The 24,863-nt window shown below is 42.8% G+C and overlaps 1 protein-coding gene across 10 annotated transcripts in view; it reads left to right on the plus strand.

Moving 5' to 3' along the window:
- LOC148403499 (adhesion G protein-coupled receptor L3-like) overlaps nucleotides 1–24,863 on the plus strand; it is a 90,503-nt gene that overhangs the window by 37,011 nt on the left and 28,629 nt on the right. For all 10 annotated transcript variants that reach the window (XM_088373021.1, XM_088373040.1, XM_088373030.1 and 7 more), the window contains exons 6-12: nucleotides 7,606–7,715; nucleotides 10,739–10,753; nucleotides 12,117–12,917; nucleotides 19,401–19,745; nucleotides 20,611–20,714; nucleotides 21,973–22,158; nucleotides 23,120–23,158. In XM_088373021.1, coding sequence (XP_088229147.1) covers nucleotides 7,606–7,715; nucleotides 10,739–10,753; nucleotides 12,117–12,917; nucleotides 19,401–19,745; nucleotides 20,611–20,714; nucleotides 21,973–22,158; nucleotides 23,120–23,158 — 1,600 coding nt within the window. The remainder of the gene's footprint in view (nucleotides 1–7,605; nucleotides 7,716–10,738; nucleotides 10,754–12,116; nucleotides 12,918–19,400; nucleotides 19,746–20,610; nucleotides 20,715–21,972; nucleotides 22,159–23,119; nucleotides 23,159–24,863) is intronic.

Here is a 24,863-nt window from a genome sequence, read left to right on the forward strand (position 1 = left end):
TTAAGTATTAGAACATGGGTTGGTTTCACTCACAACACTGGTTTCTTAGCCAAAAGCGGAGAAAATTAGCATATTTCTTTAATGAGATGTCACGCGGAAGTTTCTTTTGTGACTCCTCAAAACATAAAACAACATAATTGTCACAAAAAATAATATACAAAACAAATATTTACACCATAGGTACTCCGTTGGGGCGTCAAATGCTTGTACAGTGGTTTACAAATCTGAACGACAAACAAACTGGATGACAAGATGACTTTATATTTGCCGGTGGCAATAAATGGTTGGATTCCAGCGAATCGGTAATCAAATTGTCTAATTGCTTTTATGACCGTGCTGCCTTTCCGTAAAAAGGTTTTTAAAAATCATATGTCTACACATGGCGTACCCCAAACAATGCTTGATCGACTTCATCAATAAACACCTCTGCCCCCCCATCTTCATCAGTGGCTGGCATTTTCTCCTTATTTCTCTCGGACACGCTCTCGAGAGTTTCAAGAGTGGCCTCTGCCGCTCTCCTGTGAGACCTAATTATGCCAGGCTATTTTCTGAGCGAGCGTGCATGTCGATATCGCACAGCGGGAGAGCTCTCCGTCACCCCGTGCCGCATTCTTATTCATGAGTCTTAATTCCGTCAATGGCCTTCGCGACCACTGGACCGTGGTTGTTCTTCGCTGCGGTCGAGAAAAAAAAGTGCTGGTCGTGGCATAAAGGGACGCAACTTGTAGGCCCCTCCCACTCCCTGTTTGCTTTGGACATGTTGAAGATTGCTGCCTTAACGCATATCGTGTCCTTTTAGAGTGCTGACGGGGTATGGTAGATGGGGGAGGGGTGTTCTGCTGATTTATCTTACCTTGAAAAAAGATCGTGTGGAATATACAGACATCCCCGAACCTAACAGATCTTACTTTCAAGGATTATTGTTTTGACTTTTTCTTGAAAATGAATACGCGATGAAGCCAGTTTTTTTTTTGGGGCACGCTACCTCTACGGCGTGATTTGAAAATGGCGTGACGTGCTCGTTGATGCGGAACACGATGTTACCGGATGTGATGCTTATACAACCTAATAGGAGCAGCTCAAAATAAATTGAAAAAAAAAAATGACGCGTGGCTGTCGGATGTGTTTTTGATGATGAAGGATACCGGGGGAGAGAGTGGAGGTGGCGGGTGAGGATTGTGTGGACCAGAGAGAGGCTTGAAGCCCAGATCAAAGATGCTTCATCTGAATCCAGCGCTTCCTGCTCTTTATGCCTGCTGAGGCCGCCGCCGTCGCCATCGCAATCAGCCTGTCACCTTGAAAACTTGATGGAATTTGTTCTTTGACAGACTCGAATCTTGGTCCATTTGATTATTTCTTAGAAGCGCTCTCTTGATCTGTATTACAACCCGCAAAGTTGTGAGACAGAGTTACGATGCTTGCATTTCCAGGTTTTTTTTTTCTTTTTTTTTCTTACGATGGGTCAAGAAAGAGTGCAGAGAAAAAGACGATACTAATACTTCTGCATTAAGTGCTCAACTGGAGTAGACGGAGTTGATAAAGACTATAATGTCAGACAAATTAGATAAAAACAAATATGTAACTATTTTTTGATTTTTAAGTCTCTTGACCCCAAATCGCCAGCAGATGGCACCAAAAACGACAAAATTTTCCTGCGTATATCGATTGCTGAATCGAAAAAAAAAATACTATTCCCCCATCCGTCAGTCTGCTGCTGTATAGCGCCAACTACTGCTGAGGAAGATTTTTTTTTTGTGAGTATCGATGGCTGTGGTCGAAAGATACCTTAAAACGTGGCCAATACTCAGCTCGTAACCTACAAATTGCCGATAAGGTCAAACTGGATAAAAGTCAAATTAATTATGTCTGTCATATTGTTTCTTTTTCTTTTTTTTTTAATCCCTTTTGCGCACTGCTTTTGTAATCCTGGACCCGCCTTCCTGTATTGAACATGGAGGTCACTCACCACCTCCTTGCTGTCCTTTCATTATTGAGACGTCCCATCGATTGGGACAAGGCGGGAATATTTGATTGTGGCCGTGTTGGATTTATTTAGGGAATGAATGGGGGGGGGGGAGGATTGCATCCGTCGCTCATGGCTGCTGGAGATAGAGCGGATTGTTATTGTAGCCACCTTCATCCCTTTTGTACGTGTGCGGTAATTAGTGGCTTAACACCCTCCCGCAAGCTAAGCTTCTGTGCGCTTCGTGATGCGTTTCGGGGAGCTTGCGAAGACGCCACCACCGCCGCAGCGCTTTGAGCGCAGACCCCCGAGATGGACACGGGGAGTTTCCATGGTGACCGTGGCTGGAGATGAAGGATCGGTGCTTAAAGGCAGGGGAGTGAATGTGAAACAGAGATTGGACTTGGGTGTGTGTGTTTGTGTGACTTTGTGATACACTGCGTTTATTGATTTGTGTGTGGATTGTAATGCAGTACAGTGAATGGAGTTCACCTCCATCTGCCCAAAATGGATTTTAGCGCCAGTTTTGGTGGCGTTCCATGCTCACTATTCTTAGCAGTTGATAACCTTGCAGGATTTTTCCTGGCTCCAATTGAGACAAAGGTGCTAATACCATTCTGATCACAACCAACAGCACAGAGACAAGAAACAATTGAAAACATTCACAGCAAAGGGAAAACAAAAGAGCTTATTAACCTTACTCAAAGAACATTTAAGCATGTTTAGAACCAAAATATTTAAAAACAAACAAACTAATCAATTAAAATAGATAAATAAATAGTAGCTTTCTGTGATTTCTTTGATTTTAAAAATGACGAAAAGACGATAATCGAAATAATAGCATGGAAAAAAAAACAAACATCGTTTTCACTTGGATTTGGACCAGAATCTGAAGACCCCATAGCTCTGCTTGGTTTAAAGCACCGGCAAGGTACAGACGTTTATACTGAAAGAAGCAGCCAGCCCGACTGATGTCATTCAGAGGCCCCGCCCCTTAAAGACACGCAACATTACATGCAAGTTCAGCCAACTTTCTGTTGCGTTTCGGTCACCGGATGGGACAGAAGCGAGGTTCTTCACCTGGCATGTCGAATTATCATTTCTTTTTTCAATATGTGTCACCTTAATATTCATCTCACTGCGGTTGTTGTAAAAATATGGCTGCCCACTAAAGCCGCCCCATCCCCCTCCTCCCCCCGGAATGAGATTAAAATGGGCCTACGGACCGGCGAATCCCAAGGGGCCCTTCTTGGCTTTGGAAGATAAATCAAGCATCAGCGGCCAGATAGGGAGCGGCGTGGTTTGTTGGCAAGAATAGAAAAATTCATCGCGGAAATCGTAAATCATTAGATGGGCAAGCCCCAGCGAATAAGCCTCAGCCGGCAAACAAATCGATTGCGCATTCCGCTGCCTCCTTCCTGTACAGGTGCTCCCTAGAGTTTGGATTTACATGCACATAACGGGGAAGTCGCAGTCCCGACGAAGGATTCAAATGAGGCGGATCCCATGCATATTAGATCCAGCGGGTTGTTCTTTTATTTTTGTGCACGGTGGAAAATTGTCATTATGTTGCTGTGAAAGCAGAGTACGCTATTTTTGCTCACACGAGAGAAAGAATAGAAGATGCTAACGTAGAGGTTTCTTTTGGTTTGATGTAAGTATTAGTATATTTTTTTTGTCTCATATATTTTTTAATAATATGTCAATATTTCTGACAAGTGTATTTTGTATATAATATAACATAACGTAACATAACATAATATAATATAATTAATAATCAATAATTGTAGAATATTATTTTCACTATTTGCATATTACCTAACAAGTATATTTCATTTTTATAATTTTCTATTATATTTTTTATTTTAGTCTAACATTGTTTGCTTAAATTGTTTTTTAATCATTTAGCAGTTTCTCTGTCTGTAGTTTTAGCCAATATTTTTATACTTTTCCAAACTATAATAATGCCATGAACTTCTACAATACAACTACAAAAGAAACAAGCATCTTACAAATAAAACGGAATATTTGAGGCACATTGCTAGCGATACCAAACGATAGCATGTTAATATCGACATACGTTGCACATCAAGTGCTCACGCGCCATTTTTAGTTGTGTTGTTTTATATTTCATGGATGGATATCATGCTACAGTATATTAACTTGTGCCTATTTCAAAGTCCCTCCAGAGGCCCGTGTTCCAATTCTGCAAGCTTATCTCCTGACGCACAAAATTAGAGAGCAGGATGCAAACATCTTATGAAAGCCACTAATCTGCACCAGTGGTTGAGAAGGATTAGGCTTGTCTACGGTCCAAAAAAAATACAAACAAACAAAATAAAGCAAATCTATAAGACAAGTCGGATTTTGCGGCACGCTGCTTATTCTAAAAATGGTTGCTTTAAACCAAAATGGCTGACTTCCTGTGCATTTTTTATAGCATTGCATATAGGAAACTGACATCGTTATTGTTTATATTATATTTGTGTTGCAGTGATGATGTCATCATGTCTGTGTTTTGGATGTTCTCAAATATTTGTAGCTGATCTTTCCTCATTTTTGTACGTAGTATAAAAACTGACCCTGATGTAAAACTTTTGGAGAAACACCTCCGTAATTGATGCGAACCTTTTAAAGCCTTGCGCAAGAGTTGTACTTGTAACGCTAAGTTGTGTGTCTGTGTGCGGTGCGCCAGGAGACAGGTGGAATGAGAGAAGATGGATGCGGCGGCTTGCAGCTGGGAAAGATAATGAATGAAGTAGACCGTGGGTGGCGAAGACCATCACTAAAAGCGTAATGGCTCCCCACAGAGGGACGAGGATATTGACCCGTCCGTCACTTTTCTTCCCCTCCGCTCGCCCTCCCTCCCTCCCTCCCTCCCTCCTTTTCAAATAAATACAATTCCTCACAGGCGTCCGCACGCCGCAGCGGAGACACAACGCAAACAGAAAACCTAAAGAGACAAGCAAGGCTGCTTTTCGTTTACTCGTTTTGAAACGTCAGTTCGACACTTTTGACGGAGGGGCAAACAAACATGGCGGGACCACCCGTGCTGTGACAGCAACATCAAACTGTTTGTATGCTGTAAATATAGTTTGGCTGTTGCTTTACGTAGAGCCACGGTGGCTATTTATTTTTTTATTATTTTTATTTTTTACATTTTTATTTTTTACATTTTTATTAGAAAATTTATTTTTAATTTTTATTTAAAAAAAAGGTGATTAACCGTGATAAAATTTGCTCAACTATCAAATGGTACAAGTTTTTATGAACTCTTCAACCCATTCTCTGGCATCCCAGTTACAAAATGAACTTTGACATCTATAGCCGTCAATGGTAGTGAACGAGTTAGTGAGTGACATCAGAAATTTTCCTGCCTAGCCCAATCCGATTACAAATACGCGGCAGGCACCTGAAAAACATTTCCCAAATATTTCTGAAAAAAATCATTTACAATTAAATACAGAAAGGGAAGTTATGTTTAATACTAATTTCATTTCGGTATTACACTCTCAACATCGTTTGATTTGTAAATTGGGGCTACTCTTCAAGAGTTTCTGCTCAAGGGTACTTGCTAGCTGCGCGGGTTGCCGTGGTAACCCGCCAATGTTAGCGGTCTAATAAGAGGAACCTTGAGATAAGTTGTATTTGCGTTCTTTACATACAAAAAAAAAATGAAAGAGCGAACAACTTTTGACATGGTCACAGCAAGGCCATGATGTCATTTCGACTGAGTCATGAGTGCACTATTTTTTCTCTTCCTTTTATTGCTCAAAAAGTTTTAGTTGTAGGGTTTTGGTAAGAGGCTCAACTTTGGTGTAATTTGAATGTTTTTGCCACGTTGCAGACTACAATCATTCGTCCGGGCCATGCGTGTAAATTTTCTTCGTAATTGTCCCACTCATAACGAACGCACGACCCACTCATGATGAGTCTGCAACGAGCCGTTTGAGAATCACTGGTGGAGAGCTGCACTGGGCGATTACAGCGATTACAGTTTGTGCTTACATGCAGCTCTGCTCCTCGGTGCTGCCTTGCCGCTTGTCAGCTGGCGGCCTCCGCTCTAATCTGCCCGACGACAGAATAGGTTGGGAAAAGCTAGTCGGGTGTGTACATGAAAAAGAGATGGACTGCGGCCAAACCTTGGGGGGGATATTCAAGATGGCCATGTAATCCGGAGCTGACGCCATATGACGTGAAGAAATGGCGGCGGTATGTTTTCTCATTTGTGACACTCTTTGTAGTCGATTTAACATGACAAACACCTCATTTTTAGAGGTACGCCATGTTTAGAAGCATTTGTTGTGATACACGGTGATCTCATTCGAAATAGACCTGATGCTGACAATTAAAAAAAATTATAAAATTGCGGTCTATCCAAGGTGTGTCTCGTTAAAAAACAAATAAAAACAAAAAAAAAACGTAGACAATTTAGGCTAGGTATCCCGTTCAAAAAGCTAACCGTTTGTTCGTCATGACTTCTTTTTAAAGCTGGCCAAAGCCAACCGAAAAGAAAACCATTCCGCCCAGATCTCATAGTCGGTACCGACTAAAGCGCTACGGCGGCGGCGATAAAGGGGATTGTGCATGTAGGTCAAGATGAAGGCTTCTGGATTAAAGTGCGCAATCATCCCGTCGGATACACATCATGTTGTTTAATCCCTCAAGAGGAACTTATTACAAACTGTGATTGCATTTGGTCCCAGCTTAGCAACAAGGAGAAAATACGGACATGACAACCCGCTACCATCGTCTGAGCTCCATGGCCCTCGGCTTTCATTGGCTTCTGTTTGTCAAAGGTCTAACTGGAGTCCACTCCAGTCCAAATGGGATGTGAGGCCACCACTAACTGTAATTGTCTCTCACTCACAATGAGCTTGAGCCCTTGTTTACTTGACGGGCATTTACTGCTCGGGAATGAACTCCTCAGGAGGATGGACCGAGGCGAGGCCGAGGGGCGGGGTGGGGTGCGGTGCGGTGGGGGCGACTCTAGCTTCGCTTCACGGACCCATAAACTGAGACACTTGACCGACCATATCTCATTACTGGCTTGAAATTAGATGGGCTCACCCCACCTCCTTTTCTTTTGCACGTCTCTCATCGGTTCGATTGATTAGCGGGCAGCCAATCAATGTTAATTAAGGTGTAGAGAATCCTTTAATTGTGCGCTATGAATCATTGTGTCAGACCCCCCGCCTTGACCTTCGCAAGCGGCCGTCACTCGGAAGGGAAATAAATACCGTTCTGTATGTTGCGAGATAATCACGAGCTGCAAACGAGTATAGATTTGAAAGAGGTCCATCTCGGAGGATTGATACAAACAGAAATGAGCTCGGTTCTGGTTAGGAGGAGGAATTATTGTGAACCTGCAAAAGATGACAATCTTTCAATTGTACAAATCGTTATTTTGTGAAACAGAAAATCGATGGAGAGGACCATTTGGATTTCGATGCTTCCGTTGTGACGCCAATGAGAAAATCGGATTTGAGACTCTATCAAGAATACCCGACAGATTAACGGACATCTAGCATTTTTTTTTTTATCCAGGCTCGATTGCGATGCGACGAACACAGCGAATCATCGGAATAATATGACTTTATCTGGTGTTTATTGTTGATGTGCGACCTTGTTGTGTGTTTCAGATGCAATAACCGGACACAGTGCGCCGTGGTGGCCGGACCAGACGTATTTCCAGACCCCTGCCCGGGAACTTATAAATATCTGGAAGTCCAATATGAATGTGTGCCATACAGTATGTATTCTCTCATTTCCTCTGCACAACGAGAAGTTTTAATGAGCTCGCAATCGCGTCGTACGTTATCACCGTGGAAGCGGAAATGGTTACCCACAGATATTCTCTTCTTCCCTTGCTGTTATCAGGAACATTTGCTAATCTGTTGACGGATTTTTAGATCCTCTGGAGGTCAGAAATATACATGTACCTTGTTTTCATCTCAGCGACGGTTCTGAACAAAGAAAAATGATCTGCTCCGTTTTGATTTACCAATGGAGCTTTGTGCTTTTGTTTTGAACCCGTGTCGGTTGCGTAGTTCCTCCCTAGTGCACTTTTCCAGATTAGTAAGACTCCCTTCCGACTAAAGTGATGCGACCACCCTTTACGAAGCCTCGTAAACATGTCCGACGGACGGCACCTGTCCGCCCCTCTCACATTGACTTCCCCCGTCTATTCTCCTCCAGCCTTATTAAAAAGCTTAACGTTCGCCGAAGCTACTCCTCCCGAAGGCCGAGCCCTGGAAGAGGTCAACGCTTCTGCGAGTGACCTCCTCAGTGTTCTCGCTCAGCCATAATGAAGTTCTAACATCTCCTCAGCGGGCCTTCAAATCTGCTAACACGCTACGGATGGAAAATGTCAGCCTTTCGCAACCTTGCTCCGCTGTGGATTTCTTAGCTGCCTCGTTCATGTTACAACAAATCGCCATACGCAGTAGAGCATCACCATAACTATTGGCTGAGAGAAAGCTCCGCCCCTATTTTCACAGACACGCCTATAATTAGTTCGCTTGTTTCCGCGTCCAACCTGTTCTTGTCTGACCAAACCTGAAATCAGGAGTCTGACGTTAAATCACAATTTTCCTATTTTTTTCCCCCGACTTCATTATTTCCAAGTTTTTAATCCATTTTGATAATAATAATAAAAATAGAAGGATAATAATAATGATAATAATAATAACCACCTAGTAGCTCTCCAGTGCAATAAGAAGAGCGTACTGGGTTGGCATGGGCGAGACGGCACCTGCTACCATTTGCTAGCCTTCTGTGCTGGCAGGTGAAAGCACAAAATTGATTTCCCCGCACATGGCGATCGCTTGCAATGCAGCCGGGGCTCTAATGCGACGGGATTTGCTCAGCCGATGATTCGGTAGTCACACCTTTGCCAAATGCGGAATCCTACGTGACACAGGAGGGGGACACAGGTGGTCTTTCTCCTTGCTTATTTGTAACCCCTGTCTTGTGTTCGGAAGACAAACATCGCAAACGTGCCTTTTCATTCAGTGTGAAGAATCTTTTTTCTGCTTCAGCTCGGGTTGCTCTTTTTTGTTTCACTGGCAGAGTACAGCTCAGACCTAAAATCTGCATTCACATTTTTTAAGCTGTAGTTCTCAAATAAACTCGGATTAATTGTACTTTTGCCAAAAAATGGAACGTTAAATGGAGTTTTCCAAAGCATTTTACCAAGCCTCGAAATTTACCAAAACTGTACACGTCAATCTACGAAAAAGTTTTGCTTTTTGGTTTAAAATAACTTTAACCTCCAGGGTTCCTCGCCACACATTGATCAACAGCAGAATCCAGTGTTTTTTTAGTTTTTGGTAAAATTTTAAATCTACCCGTGCTAGCTAGCGCTAAGCTAACCTGGAAGGGTTTGCCTCTTTGGTACAACGTCCAAGTTTGCAAATATCCTCTGTGTCAGGAAGGCGTCAGAAGCCAACAGCAAAGTAACGGCATTTGTTTTCACTGCTATTTTGCATATCCATTCAGGTTACCACCGATTTGTGCCCAGCCCGAGAGTACAGTTTTTTTGTCGGTAAAAAATGTTTTCAATCCTTGCCTATTTTAGTAGTTTAAATATATCCCATATTATGATGCCAAAGCAATTTGCATTCCTCCACTGAAGCCTTATTGATGTATTTGAAATGCAGTTACTGTACGTTTTTTGCTCCGGTTCCCATTACTCCACGCACAAATGCTTTTTTAATTTGGACTGTCCTTGGTTCTGCTTCCCGCCGTCGTCGGGCTCAGCATGGGCTCCGTAGCTGGGCCACCGCCAAATCGTCAGAGCGGCATTCTGCATTGTCAAGGTTATAAAAGCAGCGGAGTAGAGCCGTCGAGAAAATACTCGGCCAATGCACAAGGAAATCAGACGAGGGGAGGGCTGAAAGAATAAAACGGCCGCCGAGATGGAGATGAGAAACTAGCATGGATGGCATCATCCTCATCCTAAGGCGCATGCTATTCAAAGCCCCGTAATCTGCGTCATTAATTAAAAAGCTGATGGGACGGCGTTAAGGCCTTCGCCACTCCTCGCTTGGAAGAAAAGAAATATGGCCGCCGTTCCCGCCATGAATCTCTATTAGCCGCTAATGATGCCGTGCTGACGTCTTCGCCGTCATGGGTGTGAAATTGGCTAGCGTTAATTATTCACCCTGAAATCTGTACTGCGAATGCGACGGGGTTGGTGCTCTCGAGCCCGTTGTATCTCGGGAAGGAAGTAGATACTGAACATTTCCGTGTGAAATCTTCAGATGCACTTAATTAATTTGACCACCTCAGAATTTAATTGTTAAAGTCTTCAATCTTTTCTTTCTATTTGCACGATTTGCTGTTCTGGAATAAGGAGCTGAATGGGAAAAATCACAACAGGTGCTTGAGCCATGAAGATTTCCAAGGACATCCATCCACCTCCGGATTGAGATGACACAATATGTCGATAGTGCTTTTAATGAGTCACAAGAATACATTCTGTCGAAAAAGTTTTCATTTTAAGATAATACTGTAATTTTTCCTTCAAAAAAGTGTCTCTCGTAACATTTTCCCCAGTTATTTAAAGTCCCGCTTTTTCATGAGTTTGAAATACAACTTGTGGCTTTGAAAATGTGCGCAAATGGCGTGAAATGACTTCCTTTTTTTTTTTTTTTTGCTCGTTTGTTCCGCTCTAACAAAGTGCTTTTTTTTTTTTGATGACTGTTGATGATCACTTCATTAATCTTTGTCCCTGTCTTCTCTCTTTCTCTCCCCTTTAATGCTGACATGAAGAAGTGGAGCAAAAAGGTAACTAAATGCTAACAATTGTCTTTTTTTTTTTTTCTACCTCTTCAATTCTGGGTGAATTTTGTGATTTGATGACATTGGATTTCACCCGCATTATATTTTATTTATTTATGTATTTTCTTATTTAATTAATTGCATATTTGGGCTTTCATACTCGGTCATTTTTGTATATATTAAGAAAATTCCATTCATTGGGTGAATCCCTCTTCAGTTTATCCAAGCTCAGCCTTATCAGCTGCATACTATTAAAGCTACAGCTATATAAGGGTGATCAATAGCTTGTCCAATAAACTGTCAGCATTTTTTGATTATAGCCCTAACATGATGATGGCTATAACCTTCAGGGACCGGCTAATCAATAGAGGAGACAGATCATAGTCGCCATATTCATACCTTATCAGCAGAAACGGCTTGAAAGAAGTGCAGAGCGGGTAAACAAGAGTCCAATGAATGGGATCATTGCGTGCTATGCTTCCACATTTTTCTTGTGTGTTGTCTTAAAGGGCCATCGACTCATGTTCGAAGCAGTCGCAAATGTTAGCTTCTGGTTGGGACCAAATCTGTAGGACGAGTTGGAAATGGCAAATTAGCCTAGCATGTTGCTACGCTGTGGCGAGAGCCCTGTCAGAAATCTATGTAGTCTCAGTAAAGCTCCTCCAGCATATTTGTTTTTGACTAATTTGAGTACCGCATTTTCCAGACTATAAGGCGCACTGGACTATAAGGCGCACCTTCAATGAATGGCCCATTTTAAAACTTTGTCCTTATATAAGGCGCACTGGACTATAAGGCGTACCATTAATGCATCATGTCAGATTTTTAATCCAAATCAAATCATTCTCATTTCAACTTCATATGCAACAAATTACTTTATAATCACAAAATAATGATCCATAGTCTTTTTGATTCATGATTCATAGTCTTCAGCGGGCCACTTATGATTGGTTTCATTACACAATGCTTCAGGCCAGTTTAAATTTAGGAATTTGGTCCATATATAAGAAGCACCGGACTATAAGGCGCACTGTCGGCCATTGAGAAAATTTTGGATTTTTAGGTGCGCCTTATAGTTCGGAAAATACAGTAAATATGGTTTGGAATTTGGGAAAGCCATCAAAATGTTGATTGAATACTTGAATCTTCATTAGCTTTAGCAAAAGAGATGACAATTCACGTTGGAACCCAGATCCAGTCGTCCATCAGTGCACATGGTAGTTTAACTGGTACCATTATAAGGGGCGACTCTCACCTGGAGCCAAAAAGTTGGCGAACCTTAAATAACGGACGGATGATTGGGTGAATGCTGGACCGTTACCTGCCAATGTAACTCTGTACTTGTTTTTCCCCATTTTTGGCTCCTCAGTATTCCTGTGCCCAGGGCTTCTGCGTAGGGTATACCAGAGCGAGCACCTCTTCGAATCGGACCACCAGTCCGGAGCGTGGTGCAAGGACCCCCTCCAAGCCTCGGATAAGATCTACTACATGCCCTGGACGCCCTACCGCACGGACACGTTGACCGAATACTCCTCCAAGGAGGACTTTGTCGCCGGCAGGCCGACGACGACCTACAAGCTCCCGCATCGCGTGGACGGCACGGGCTTCGTGGTGTACGACGGCGCGCTATTCTTCAATAAGGAGCGCACGCGCAACATCGTCAAGTTCGACCTGCGGACTCGTATTAAGAGCGGCGAGGCCATCATCGCCAACGCCAACTATCACGACACCTCGCCGTACCGCTGGGGCGGGAAATCCGACATCGACCTGGCGGTGGACGAGAACGGCTTGTGGGTGATCTATGCCACCGAGCAGAACAACGGCCGCATGGTCATCAGCCAGCTCAACCCGTACACGTTGCGCGTCGAGGGCACTTGGGACACGGCGTACGATAAGCGCTCGGCGTCCAACGCCTTCATGATCTGCGGAGTCCTCTACGTGGTCAAGTCGGTGTACGAGGACGACGACAACGAAGCCACAGGGAACAAGATCGACTACATCTACAACACGGAGCTGAGCAAAGACGGCTTCCTCGATATTCCGTTTCCCAACTCGTATCAGTACATCGCTGCCGTGGATTATAACCCCAGAGACAATCTGCTTTACGTTTGGAACAATTATCACGTGGTCAAGTACTCTCTAGACTTCGGCGTGCTGGACAACCGACTTGGTAAGTTGACTTTTCATATTTTGTCACACTGAAAAGCTTGAGGAGCGACTCTCCACACTTGACTTTATTTGCAGGAACGCTTCAGTTAGTGCTGCTGTTTTGGTTTGCCGCAGGGTTAAAATTCAGGTTCAGCATCATTGTGAACAGTGCTGCCATGATGCTAACAAAAAAAAGATTTTGTCGTTGCAACTTTCCTCTTGTTTGGCAGTTTTTATGCCAAATGCCCTTGTTGACCCAACCCTTCAATTTTTCATCAGGGCTTTGGACTCACTTTAAGTACCTAATCCTGAACCTCTTCTATAGACTGACTGACTGAAGAAAAGATGAACTTGAGTTGATTATAATTGTTGTTTTTGCACACAGAAACCACATCCCATATTTCCAACACCCTGCACGGATGTCATAGTTAGTATTCCAATGATGTAATTGGCACGTTGGCTTAGCCATGCCCAAAAAACACCATCTTGAATGAATGACTCGTAAACAGAACAGTAGGTCTTTTTTTAAATATTCTCCAGTCCTCGGTGTGAAGTCGCTACCTGCTGATTTGGAGCTCCATCCAAAATATTTTCTTCCTCCCCCAGATGTACGGCGTCCCGCTGCGGTAATCAATTCATATATTCCGTGACCGCGCTAACCGCGTTTGCTTTGGCCGACACACATCCAGCCATAATATAATTTGTTGTGCTTAATAAGAGGGAGCTTGTGTGTTTCTCCTTTTATTGGATACGAGTTGCTGTGCAAAATCGGCCGCCCTCCAGACAAGCGGCATGAATAGCGGTAGTAAAACGTCAGTGCTTGTGGACAGATGGAGCACAAATTGAAATGCGGGGCTCACAAAAAAAAAAAAAGGCAGAGTACATGAAAAAAGCCCTCTAGTGTAATAAAGCAGCTGTTGGATCATCTTCCTGACCATGCATGTAAACGTCACATTTTCTTGCAGAGAACAAAAACGTAATCAGCGAAACATTTTTGTTGTATTTGGCATCGATTTGAGGGAGGTGTTGATTTTCTGATGCACCTTGCACTGGTTCGAGGATGTGTTCACAACTTTAGCTACTTGGTTGAACTTTACCCTAACTGTTATCCAAACCTATAGTTTAACCAAACCCAAACCTGATTTTAAGACCAAACAAAAATCCTAACCCCGAGTTTAACCTCAAACTGAATCCACCTCTGTCTCCGTAGACTGGACTGGTACTATTCAAGAAAAGATTCTCCTTAACCTTTAGATATGACAATTAATTAATTAATTAATTAATCAATTAATTTAAAGGGGAAAATTATTTATTTATTATTAATCTAATGAATTAATTAATTCATCATAGCACATTTAAAGCCTGGGATCTACCCGGTAACTCGTGTTTGGATTGCGGGAACGATTGAATCTGGATTTTTAGTTCAGAAGGTCCACGTGCATGAAGAAAACGTATGAGGATGTTGCAAATCTGCAAAGGCAAGAAAATGCATTATGAAGTTACTTCAGTAGAGTCGTTAAGGAGCAGTAACAAAAACCTTTTATTTATTTTCTTATTTTATTGTTTCCCTCTGTCCTCGTCTTTCACATATTATAGCTTTTTACTGACTTTTATTGGTTGAGTGTAATATTTTTACGGCAGCCAGTTATTTAGCACACTATAAATGTATGCTTTTTAATCTGCTGGGATTCATGAGAGGCAAAAAAAGGCAACATTTCATTATCTAACGCTGCATTTCTGCAACTTTCTCAATTTTGGAGATTACGTCTTGTATTTCCCAAGATGGCGGTTAGCGTGAGAAACAAGCTCGAGGTTGGTTGTATTTGTCTCATGACATATATGTAAACGAGCATGGAATTAATTTTTTGAAGGCATTTCATGCAAACTGTGATTCACTTCCATTTCAGATTATGATTTGATTCAATTTCATATTGATTTAGTTGCTAGTCAATTCAGTAAGGGACTGTCACATATTTTATATATGTATATATTTTTTTTACCCTAAATTGTTTCTAGTCTTCTCACTTCTATTACTATAAGACGTATTTTTGCAATTTTTTATTGGTATTTTTGAACGCATCCCAAAACTGTTTGGGCAATGTGCGACCCAGTGCGTGGGTCCAAGATGTTTGTGCACAGTCCGTGTCAAAGATCCATTTACTGTCTGGCCTTTTTTGTACGTTTGCCACATGTTGCCATCTGGCAGCAACCTCACGCCAGACGCCGCACCCCGCAGGCTCTTGGAAGGGAACGCTTGCCCGAAACACTCCATGTTTTGGCTCGGCCGCCCACTAAACTGATTAAGAGCGTCTAAGCGATAAAAACACCAGGCTTGGCAAGAGTGTGTTTGGGAGATAATCGGCGCGCGACTCAAGTACTCTGATGTTGTCTGGTGTGTGCCGTCATTGCAGACCCTTCAAGAACGTCCTCACGCCCACCCACGTGCCATTTTTTTTTCCCTTCCCTTGACCGTACAGCATCAAGACAGAGCTAGTTTAAATCACTTAAGCCAATGGAGGCCTCTCGTTTGATGCTGAGGCTTAGCAATGTAGGCTACTCGCTCATCTGCACATTAATAGATGCTCAACTCACTCCAGTCGGCGCTAATAAATGCACCACACCACGATTTGAAATCATCCCACAAACGCTATATTTGTAAACAACTTCGATCTGCATAGTTACCAAAATGTACATTTTAACAACGGTCTTATCAGAAAATGGTTCGCTATCTTGTTTCTCATTCTCCTACGTCTCCCCCTCGCCGCCTGACCTCCATTCAATGCCCTCTCAAGTCCCGGGACGAGAGCTTGGCAATGAGAAATTAATTGGCAAACAATGCACGGCTCCCCTCTATTATGGTTCTCATCATGTTAGATGATATCAGAGCATTACTGGTTGTCTGGCTGCATAATTGAGCCACCGCTTCCATAGCAACTGATGGATAACAACACAAAGAAATAATAATAATAATTCATAGGCTTGGTGTCAGGGCAATCTAATTGGGAACCGACTTGGTTCAGGGATCCACGGGACATGACTTGACTGATCTTGCCTGCAGATATAATGCAGCAGGTCCCCGTTCATCACGGGAGGTTCTGGAATGTAACCCGGTGTAGTGTTGGGGGCTTATCAAATATGTTTAGCATCAGTTATTCTTAGTGATCAATCCATCAATTATTCAAGTAATTGCTTATAAATTAATTCTGGTGAGTGACGTGGGAGGTAATGAATGAGAGTGTCAGGTTGGCTGTTGTTAGCGCAGGTTAGCTAGGCGTAACTTATGGCCATGAGCATTTTTTTTTTGTTTTTTTTTACCGTTTGTTCAGTAAAGTAATTGAAAGTGGACTCGCAGTTGTGTCCATCCTTGACCCCAACTGTGAAGAGACTACAACTCGTTATAAAAGTCAAAGTCAAAGTCAGCTTTATTAACTAACTAGCGATGCTAGGCTATATTAAATTAGCTTGAATTGTATGGGTTCATAGATATGCTGTTTTGTAATTTGGTTATTTTGGGACTTGATCCCAAAACTTTGTACGTTTTCTCTTTTACGCACTTTTTCCTCTTGGTTTGCGCTTTAAGCATTGCGCGAGTGTTCGTCAACATTAGTCCGTATATTTTTATAGATAATGCACCTTTCATAGGAGCAAAGGCTGCTTAACAGAATTTCAAGTGGTCATAAAAAATGTACGTGTTTGTGTGTGTGTTTCTGTTTTTCAAATACACGCGTTGGTGAACAGATGGTGCTCGAGGAGTTTCTTCGAAAAATGTCCAGGGGAACAGCCTGATGGATTTTAGTACCATTGTGTGTGACCCCGGCAAATCTAACTTGGAGTGCACTCAAAGTAGAACATATAAACTGAGATCCCATTAAGTAGACGTTAAACAGAAAGCAAATTGAGGAGAAAAAAAACCCCAAAAAGGTTAATGGATGACATCACACATCAACTATCCAATCTTCTCGGATGTGTTTGAAAGTGCAGGTTGCAGGTGCAACTATGCATAAAGGTCGAAATACTCAAATGAGGAGGTAATTGGGTTCAGCACAAGGCTCACTTTTCCAGTCTAATTCCTCGCTAGCACCGAAAGCCCTTTTCGGGCCCCGTTTGATCTGCAAAACTTTCGGCAAGTCACACATAGCGGATCGGTTAGGTAATGCCGCCTCTTACTCCCGGAGCCGGCTTATCTAATTGCGCGAGCCGAGGGCCTTGGGATAGCAAGCGACGGGGCTAATTAGCTCGCTTTGAAATGAAGCGCAAAGCTCCATGTGGAGGCGGGCTATGGAGCTCATTTGTTTGTGTGCGTTTTTTTTTTTTTTTTTTAATTATTGTTCTTGTAAATGTTGCCATTAAAGGAGGGTAGAAATGATCAGAGGACTCTCAATGACACAATTAGACAGCATGTGGAGTCTTTTTATCCAATTCCACGGTGGTTGAACCTCGACTGGTCGAACTCAATTTTGTCAAGATTATAAAAAAAAAATGCCATTCCAATTTTTCCCATTCCGCCATAGCAGGGATCACCAATTATATTCTCAAAAGGCCAGAATTTCTCCAGACACTCACCATGGGGTCCACACACAATTAAATTAAATTATAAAAATCTTTGGGGCATAATGTTATTATTTTGTTGCAAAACGAGACATTTTTAGCCTTTATATTTTCATGATATTTTCTGTTTTATCCTCATAATTATGGAATCCAGTCATGGGCCGAATTGGATCGCTCGGCGGGCTGGATGGCCGTGAGTTGATAATCATTCCTTATGGAAAGCTTGCATAGATTTCCCAAGGTGTGCCTTTTCCTTTTTTTGTTAGATGTGTTAAGAAAAAAACGCTTTCCCTTTTTTTATACCCTCATTTTCATAACAATAATCATAAATAAACTCCGATATGTGCGAATGCCACGGCAATGTGAGAATAACAATAATTGGGGGGGGGGGGGCTGTGACATATAAATGTCTTGAAGAATCTCTTCTTAATGAGAAGAAAGCCTCACGTTTATCTATAATACTAAACAGGCAAATCATCCGCTCCAAAATGAGTTTCCGCTTTTGCCCTCAGGCCAACGGTTTAGGGCTCCTCGGAGGAGGACAAAAAGGCTTCAGGTTTCATTTATTCCAACAGCAATTTATTTACTTAACGGCAACTAGCTTTTAGTTTGCTCATGTTTTTAATTACTATTGCTTATATTCACATCTACATGTTGTCCCCCTTTTTTTTTTTGCTGCTATTTAAAATACATTTGCGATGAGACAAAAAAATTTAACAATTACAAAAAAATAGCAATTATACTTTTCCTACATTCTGTCTCACAAGTAACACAAACACATTTTTCTCTATTTCCTACATGGATTATTTGAAATTTCATTTCAATGTCCTCCGATTCCGAAATGACCCATTTACAGTACGTGAGCGCCGCCGGCTCATTTCAATTACAGCCAAATTGACGCCGCTATTTACCGGGAGCCGGATGCGCTCCGTTTGAGGTCGTCATCACTCCTCCTGAAATGTAAATGCGCAATGGCCGTTCATGAATAATGGACTTATTGCAGAGACGCCGGCGGCGGCGGGCACGCACTCGCCGGTGAGATGGATGCTTGTGGAATCTACACGCTGATGTCGTCAATGATGTTAAATGTTTGGGCTTTTTTATTAACGTCCCGGTGATGGGTGGTACTGTCAGGCTCCCCGTGGGATGATGGAGCTTCTTTGTGTGGGGGCTCCATTTGCGTTGTGCAGAGCTGGAGCATGTCTCACTGCGTCGGTCCACGTGAATTCTACCAGGAATTTCATCTTCAATGTCAACTTGTTGGAAACTTCTTAATTAAAGAGATATAGGCTAACAAATATGAGGCTAATTAGACACCGGTTAGCTGATATATGCTACTAATTGGCCTAAGTATGGTGTTAGCATTAATTTTTTTGATTACAAAAATGCAATTTAATATTACTAATGATATTTTAGAACAATATTACATAATTAAGTCCATGGACTGCACTTTTGTTAAGCACATTTTGATAGGTTTGTAGCACCCGTACACGTTTATTGCCGTTTACAAGATGGCAGATTGGCTCGGGTAAACAACGTCATTAGGTGGCACCTCCTGGAGTGGCGGTCACAGCCAGGAAATTGGGGGGGGGTCTCGCTTTGTCTCGAGTTTAGATGTCCACAAATAGCCACATCCCGAGATGTGTTTAGACAACACAGCTGGAAGTGTGTTAGCTCTGCCAGCGGGGGTCTGGAGGAGCACTCCCACTCCAATTTGAGCACTTAATTGTACATCAATGTCGCCGCCATGTTGGATGTGGCAAAGTGGAGTTGCCTCATTGTTTTGCTGCAACTGTTTTATCAGTTTAAGCCTACGAAAAAAGTTTTAAGAAGCCTCATGGTGCTCTAACACGTAGTATAATTTTTGGGTTATTTGTTCTTCACACTGAAATATTTTAAGTATTTAATGTATACCTAACAAAAATTTACCCCCATCACCCTACATATCCCAATCCAGAGTCTTCGTCCTCCGTGATGATCTACATGGACACCACAACCACCAACACAAGGACCACGACTCGTCCCACCACCACCACTTTCACCTTCACATCCGCCAGGACGGGCACCACCAAAATGACCACCACCACTTCACTCACCTCATCAACGGGTCCTGGCGCGCCCCCGAGAGCCCAGACGCCGGTGGGACACCTGGGAACCGGAGACGCCGAACGGTCACCAGCTTCCTCTCGGCTTCCCAACATTAGGGCGGACTACTGTAATCCTCTGGTCATGTTGGACATCACTTGGCCCAAAACCGCGCAGGGTGTGGTTGCCAAGATGCCCTGTCCTCCTGGGACCATAGGTGATGTCCATTTTCTTATATACACTTCATATCGTAAATTTAAGGTTATGATACACTTTAGCGAAATGATAGCAAACTAGCTAGCTCGTCACCTTCCCAATATTTCAATGTCAGGTTAAGACACAGATGTCCCAAAAAATAGGAATCCAACACCAAATGTGGCGATAGCATGGTGGGGCAGAGGTTTGCTGTGCCCCACCGTACTAAGAAAGGAACTAGTTTACTCCCTTGTATGTTTTTTCTTACAGCGCTTAGATTCCCGTCCCCTGGCTTTCATGCATTGGCGTCCAATCCCCCCCTCCATTATCTCATGAAGCCATCAAACATAAGTCTGCCCAAGGTGGACAGGGGAAGGAAATTATATGTCAATCAAAATGGATGCGCTAGCGCGCCTTGTCTGAGCCAAGCGGCTGAGTCCCGAGCGGCCAAGTACGAGCAAGGACACACAGATGTCGCACGACTCGGCTCGCTTTGTTTTCTTTTTGTTTTGCTTCTCCATTTGAATTCATTGCTTACAGAAAGCATTGAAAATGATGATTTTTTTTTGTAGATGTTTTAATTTTTACTTGCTTTGTCTTTTTTTAACGTTTTTCCATTCTTTGATTATTGTTAATTTGTTTTTGTTTTCTTACCACTTGTCTTTGGTTCTTTTTTATTTTCAGAATTTTCGTTTTTTCCCTTTCTGCTTCGTTCACTTTTTTGTCTCTTTTTGATGACGACACTGTTGCTTTCTCCTTTTTATTCTTATGACTTTTCTTTCCTTATAGTTTCATTTCTCCAAATTTGCTTCTTCTTGTCTTGCTATTCTTCTTCTTGCCTCAAGCGTTTGGTTTTGATGACAGTCTTGTTATTCCTCCTCCCTCAGGCGTGGCATCCTATTCGTGCGTAGGTCCCGAGGGCTACTGGGACCCTCAGGGGCCCAACTTCACCAACTGCACCTCCCCTTGGGTCAACATCATCAGCCACAAGGTATCCAAACACACTCAAGTGCTGTTAGCCCCGTTTAAGAAAGAAACGAAGCAGAATGCAAATCAAAGATACTCCGAGGACCTTAGATTTTCTCGCCTTTTTCCTCCTTTGTTTGGTCTTAATTGGTCAATTAATGTTATTGATTACCTGCAGGGATATCAAGGGATGCGATTGTGTGCGGGCACTCAAGCTTCTAATAAACAGCTCCGTGGTCGACTATCACCGTCAGAGTGAGCAAAATGATCTTTATCGCCATACTGCCGAACAAAATATGGCAGAGACAAAGCACCAATGCTCCAAATAACAAACATCTAAAAATATAAAGATATTAGACTGAATTTTGGAAGAAACAGCTAGCTATTTGACATGTTTATTTTCACACAAACTTGTTTTCTCCACTTTTTAGTCAGAAACCAGTGTTTTTGGTGCAACCCTCACGTATTGGAATGACCTGTGAAACATTAGTTAAGTCCCTTCCTGGTCTATCTATAAAACCGAGTTTTTATTCTTTGTTTTTTTTGACTCAGTATTGATTTTGTGTTTTATTTGTCTGCTGTTTTTATTTTATATTACTTTTACCTGTGTTTGTCTGATTTTTACTTTATTTACAGCACTTTGCATGCAGCTGTGGTTGTTTTTAAAGTGCTCTATAAATAAAGTTGAATTGAAGTTATCGTTCTACAGCTAATTACTAAAGAAAAAAAATCTTTTTTTCTATTGCAAATCAGAGTTCTGCTTCTGTTGCTGTCACAGAACAAAATACTCTGCCAAGATTCTCTGAAACGGTGAGCAATAAGTGCAACTCTGCTTAGAAAGTGGCCGCCAGTGAATGAATTAGTAAAGGAGCAGAATACGTTGTAATCATTTAGCTCACTCAAAGCAGATGGCGGTAAATTTAAAATGCATGGACGCAGCGAAAAAAAATATAGCTCCCTTCCTCCCGGAAGCGGCAAGGTTTTTGTATATTACTTTCATAAAGGCACTATCAAGGGAGATCCCTCACTAATAGTTTGCGACTCCATAATTGCGTGTGATATTGCCCCCAGTGTACACACTGCATTAATTGAGTTTACGGAAGCGACGAGTCGGCTAAACGTAAAGGCTAAACAGCATTCATTTGCCGGGGCCATGCGTTTCCATGTCGCCATTTGTCATCCGCAGCTGCCGTCAGGCAATAGCCATTCATCCCCTGCAGGTGCGAAGCCACACGCGCTTGCCCGCCATCGCTCATTGTTCCGCTGCTTGCTTGGCGTTTCAGTTGAAAGCGGGCGAGACGGCGGCGGTGATTGCCCGCGAACTGGCCGAGCAAACCAAGAGCAACCTGCAGCCCGGCGACATTGTGTACACGGTGAGGGCCATGGTGCAGCTGGTGGATCTCCTCGACGTCCAGTTGCGCAACCTCACGCCGGGCGGGAAGGACAGCGCGGCGCGGAGTCTCAACAAGGTATTCCGACTTGTCTTGTTTCGATGTCTAATACGCACTCTGATTTATTTTCCTTGGTGGGGGGGCATGGGATGGCCAGATATCTCAGGGGGTCTGCAAAACAGAAAATGCTTCTAAACATTCAATATATCTTCCCGACGGGGGACGGGAGGAAGTATGGAAAAAAATTCCTGGAAAATACCCAAAAATATCTGGCCTGGCATCTTGGGAAACATATTTTAGTGGGGGGAGGCAGTTCCCCCGCGGCCCCCCCCTCTAGCTCCGTCTGTGGTCTGTCACATTGCTGACAATGCCGCAACCGGTGTGGGATCAGTTCCACTGTCCCATTGATGACAAAGAAAATCAGGACTGTTCTCCCTCGTTGGTATTCCACCCCAGAAGCAGTCGCGAAGCGTTCGTATCGTTGGCCCACGCTTGCCATTATGGCCCGTTGATCCTTTGCATCGATTGGTCGTAGAGCCCGGCCGTAATTACTGCGTAGCTGCTGAGTGGCAAAAAAAGCGAATTGCAATCGGCAGTGAAATTCAAATTGTCCGCCGTTAATTTGCTTGGGCGGCTTCGCTCGGAACAACACCTGTTCCGGACTCCAGACACAGATGTCCCGATTGAGATTTTTAGCATCAGCGAAGGCAGGAATGAGGATTTGTATCACAGCCCGAGTCTCATTCTGCTCTGTTGCTAATGGAATGATGAGCAAACGACCCCCAAAAAAGTCGATTGGCTTTTGAATGGCTTTGATTCATACACTGTACATTTCATTGGCAAACCTATTTAGCGGATGGAAACACTCCAGGCTTAAAGACTTGTGAGCGTAAGTCAGTGGGGGATGTCTGGTTGGCAACTTGGGTTCCGTCTGTGAAGTTCCACCAGTTGATGCATGATGCATGGTGATGAATTTCTTCCGCTCGCCTGACAGACTTGACTTGCTCTGCTTACAATTGCCTTTTTCTTTGCTTGACAGCTGCAGAAAAGAGAGCGCTCCTGCCGCTTTTATGTTCAGGTATGTGCTTTTTTGTTTTTTTCCCCTTGTCATCCGTGTTGCCGGTCAATTTCATCTGGAATTTTCCTCCAATGCGTTTTCTTGGTCGGTGTCATCGAAAGTATACGGCATAGATTGATAAGATCTGATTTGTAGTATCTAATTTATATTTTACGGCCATTTCAGTGCAGTTGTATAATTGACATACTTGACGATCTCTTGTGACATAGCAGTTGGGAATCGATGCGTTCGTTTTTTTTTTTGACAGACTGATATGTCTCGCTAAACTCCATAAATTTGGTATGAATGGATTCCCTTTTCAATTTCATATCAGTCCAAATGATCTCATTTTTGTAGAGTTTTAGCGCCATTGATTTATTCGTCCAAGGTAACGCTCTAAAACCAAAGGGACGACTTGAGTAAGTAAGTCAACTCCGAAGTCAGCGAAAGTCCTGACATGTTTTGATTGGTCTTGATACATAATGAATGAGTGTCCCAATTTTGGGAAACCGTCTCGATCGCAACACTCAGCTATTTTGCAAGGCCGCTGGCAGATTGCGTGATTTGCTCCCCGCGGATGAAATTTTTGCTGTCATCGTTTTTTTTAATTATTTTTTTCTTTATTTTAGTTAGTAGATTACAGTTAAAGTTGTGCTTATTTATTGTGAAACAAAATGACAGCATATTGGTATTCAATAGGGAATAATTAATAATTAATTAACCAAAATGTTAGATTTTTTTTTATGATATTAATTTTTTTTATTTTATGTAGCTAATTGAATCTGGTCCCATCTTATTTTTTGAGTTTTCAGTTCTATGGCTAGCCGTCAAACGTTGTCTTCTCATGACAGACATGCCCACCAAATGTCACGTTACCAAGTAAAAGCCGCTTCAAGGCCTGAAATTTTAAAAAATCTCAAAATGCGCTACCAACAGTCAGCTCTGCGCTCCAAATTCATGTCGGAAATGACCCTAAAATGGCCGCTTTGAATCAAAATGGCAGACATTTTCTGTGTTTCGCTCTTTTCTTTTTGGTGGGCTTACTCATAATAGACATGCCTACCAAATTCCATGGTGCTGAATGAAGCTAGCTTCCGGGGCTGAATTTTAAACCCATTGCAGAAAGCCGCGTGTGATTTCTCAGGCCGTGTATCACAGCCAATTTAATCCCAGTGAACATGACGCTTTGACAACAGAGCACATAATGATCACCTCACCGTGTTGTGTAGGAAAGCGCCCCTTTGATTGCTAGCAAACGCGGTGAAAATGGCGCCTGGAGGATATATTAATGGCGTCCAATTACGACGATTACGTCCGTCCGTGTTTTAGCGAGCACCTCCGAAAGCTTTCTTCCGTTTAGTCGCCTTGACGGGGAAGTTGAGGCTGCGGGCAAATTCCGCCGCAGAAGATGAAAAACATCTCATGCCTTAGTAGGAACCAAGCGAGTGTGACTTTGTAGGACCCAGGGAGGATTTTCAAGCCCCTCATTAAAGCGATACCTTTGTTGGCGAGGATGACCAGGGGGAGTGTCACGGCGGGGCGGCGTGACCTTCCAGGGAGGCTCGATGATAAAAGAAACGCGCCGCCACCGCACCTCCCGTGAGTCAATTTGTCGGAAGATGAAGATATCCTCGTAAACAGAAATCTCGTCTGGCTTGCAACGTGAGAGTTCTGGCTGATTAATCGGAGTCTTAAAAGCGGGAGTCTTTTTTTTTTATTATTTTTT

This window comes from Syngnathus floridae, chromosome 1 (genome assembly GCF_059516105.1).
Source record: "Syngnathus floridae isolate MCC-2025c chromosome 1, RoL_Sflo_1.0, whole genome shotgun sequence".
NCBI lineage: Eukaryota > Metazoa > Chordata > Actinopteri > Syngnathiformes > Syngnathidae > Syngnathus > Syngnathus floridae.